The following is a 3,007-nucleotide window of genomic DNA, read 5'->3' as shown; positions in this document are numbered from 1 at the left end:
ATTCAACATTGTACTTGAAGTCCTAGCCAGAGCAATTCGACAACAAAAGGAGATCAAAGGGATACAAATTGGAAAAGATGAAGTCAAAATATCACTTCGGACTCTTGAAGATACAGCTTCTACAGTTTGCCTGTTAGTATGTCTGGCCCCACGTCACACTCAGAGAGCATCAGCAACTCTCCATCGCTTCTTATCCCTGGGACTTTAAATGCTCCCACCAGCTATGGCAGGCAGTTATATCTAGGTCATGCCTAGAGTACAGAAAGCCTGACCCCGTGCCCAGAGCTAGGATAAAACAAAACAAACAAGGAAAAAGTGGGCATGTAACTGCACCACGCACTGCAGTGCCTTCAAAGCCACAGGCGGGAGTGGGGTCCACTTAGCTGGAGAGCACCTGAGACCCAGCAAACTGGGAACCAGGACCAACCACTGTCTCCACTACTCTGGCTTTCGAGAAGACAGTCAGATAAGCAAGAGGAACACCAGCAATTTGAACCCATGCACAAGGGCTCCCTACCTCGATGGCCTCCAGGTAAACGTTAACATTGAAGCCCAACTCCAAACAGAACTAATAATAATGTTTTGTTTTAAAAACAGACCCTGGGGGAGGGGGTTGCTGGAGAGATGGCTCAGTGGTTAAGAGCTTCTCTTCCAGAGGTCCCGAGTTCAATTCCCAGCACCCACATGGTGGCTCACAGCCATCTGTAATGGGATCCTATACCCTTTTCAGGATAGCTACAGTGTACCAGTATACATAAGATAAATAAATCTTTTAAAATAAAAAAATAAATAAAAATTAAAAACTAAAACAGACTCTGAAGCCAGAACTTGATGAATGAGCATCAAGAACTCTAAAGCCTGCATCATTAGAAACAAGCACATGAGAAGGTGTGTCCACGTCAGTTTCCCGGGCACACAGACCAAAATCTACAGCCAAACTTGACCCCAGCTCCGAGTTTCTGAAGTACACTATATACTATCACTCCTTGCAGGCTTTTCCTTGTGGTAAATAGTAGAAATAAGACCTTCGGAGAGAGTCGGTGTTGACATGGAATGCGCTCCCACCAGGCAGAGTAGATGCTCAGTACATGGGCAGCCCTTCCCTACCATGAGCTTCAGAAAGGATCTCTACAATTCACTCATGTGCCTTCACTGGACACCCGCTACGGACCATCCAACACGTCTGTTGGCCAGACATCCTGCATCAGCAGGGGTGAAAACAGAAACCCCTTTTCATCATACCATTGGTGAATATACCAGCTACTCTAATCAGGGGGGAACTATCTGCAGTCGCTGCTGGCTCTGTTTGACAAAGAGAGTCTTATAGGAATTCTGAGTAGCTGCTAAATATTGAGAACGAGAATTAAGTGGAATGTACTAAAGGTGCCAGCCAACTCTGTGGACCCCTTCCTACAGTTAATAACTATTACCAAATTATTTGCCCCGGAACATTTAGGCTTTTGTGGATCTAACTTTCAGAAAATAAAGTATCATTGCTCTCAAAGAATGGCAATACTGCCAAACAATACTTGGTGAAGACAAAGGTCCCTTCGGTGGTCATGTCAGGCCCCTACATAGTGTGGTTCGTGGGTCTCACTCAGGCACTGTACACCCAAAGGCATAATGTGGTCAGCTGGCACAGGTCCCAAACCCTCTGACGGTTTCAGGCACCGCCAAGGGCGCGTGGGCTGCACAATTCTTGTAGATCCTTACCCAGTGATGCTGGTATTGTCTCCAGGGGAGAAATGATCACAGGGATGGGTTCCGTGGTTGTTCCTGAGAAGATAGAAGGGAAAAGAGATTGCATGAGGAGGTCGCCTTGGTTTCCAGTACAGATTCAGACTTGCTTTTTTAGCTAATTAAGTGGCCCTCCCCCCATGGGACCAGACATTGTGAGAATCGGCCTTTGTCTGGCAAAGGAAATGGGCCTCTCCATGAAACTTAAGCATCTTAAGCCAATGCTTTTCCCGGCAGAGACATTCCCGGACGAGGCCATGGTTACACATTCTTCTGGCAGATGGTCTTCGTTATCTGCTCTGCGTTGAACAATTAGCTATTCCTCTCCCGGGCTTCCTGAATGCACACTGATGGTCTCCACAGCATGGGTTTTGCCCTCCTTCAAGATTAAAGAGCCATGTCTTCAAGAGCTGGCGCGGGGGTCGGAAAGTAGGTTAGAGAGCCATCTGTGTGGAAGACCAATCCCACACTGGGAACTAAATTCAGTGACACACCTTGGTCACTGATGTCATATGAACTCTTTAGGGAGGTTGGAGTGGACCTCCAAGGGATTCGAACCAGCTTGAAGAAACTGGACACCTGAAGTGGAGCAAAAGAGCCAGCTGGGGAGTGAGAAGAGGGTTGGGAGCCATCCCTCAACTGGACCCATTTTTCTTGTTTCTACTACTAAAAAAGCAAGCGCTTAAGTTACCATGTAAGCACCAGATAAACCAGGGTGTGCCTACACCACGGCCTTGAAGGTAAAGGGCTTGGGAAATATAGATTACAGCACCTCAGCTCCCAAGCGCCTATTTATCAGATCTGCATAGGACCTTAGAGTCTCCTATGCAGGTACTACTGGAGTCTGAGGGCGGGGGTGGGGTGGGGGACGGTACATTCAGACTGTGCATGTGAGGACCACTCAGATCTTCCTTCCCTGTGTGAGGAGCACTAGGATTGTGTGTGTGATGAATCCTCAGGTAACTCTGCTGCATCTGGTTCAGGACCCTCTTTTTTTTAATTATCTCGTGTGCAACTCATCAAATTTTATTTGATTTACTGACTGATTGATTTTATTTTATCTTATTTTACTTACTCACTTTACATCGAGCTTACTGCCCTGATCCCGGTCACCCCCTCCCACAACCCCTCCCCCTCCCCCCAGCCCCTTTTCCTCTGAGCAGGTGCCGCCCCGCCCCCTGGTATCCCGCCCCCCACCCTCTACCCCACCCTGGCACTTCAAGTCTCTGCAAAACTAGGCTCTTCCTCTCCCACTGAGGCCAGACAAGGC

At 47.9% G+C, this 3,007-nt stretch overlaps 1 protein-coding gene across 3 annotated transcripts in view; it reads right to left on the bottom strand.

Moving 5' to 3' along the window:
* Positions 1-3,007, bottom strand: part of Il1r2 (interleukin 1 receptor type 2) — a 40,452-nt gene that overhangs the window by 4,909 nt on the left and 32,536 nt on the right. For all 3 annotated transcript variants that reach the window (XM_029481408.1, XM_021172924.2, XM_029481405.1), the window contains one exon: positions 1,714-1,776. In XM_029481408.1, the coding sequence (XP_029337268.1) occupies positions 1,714-1,776 (63 nt within the window). The remainder of the gene's footprint in view (positions 1-1,713; positions 1,777-3,007) is intronic.

Source organism: Mus caroli, chromosome 1 (assembly GCF_900094665.2).
Source record: "Mus caroli chromosome 1, CAROLI_EIJ_v1.1, whole genome shotgun sequence".
Lineage (NCBI taxonomy): Eukaryota > Metazoa > Chordata > Mammalia > Rodentia > Muridae > Mus > Mus caroli.
The sequence above is the reverse complement of the archived record's forward strand: the minus strand, read 5'-3'. Positions and strand labels throughout refer to the sequence as shown.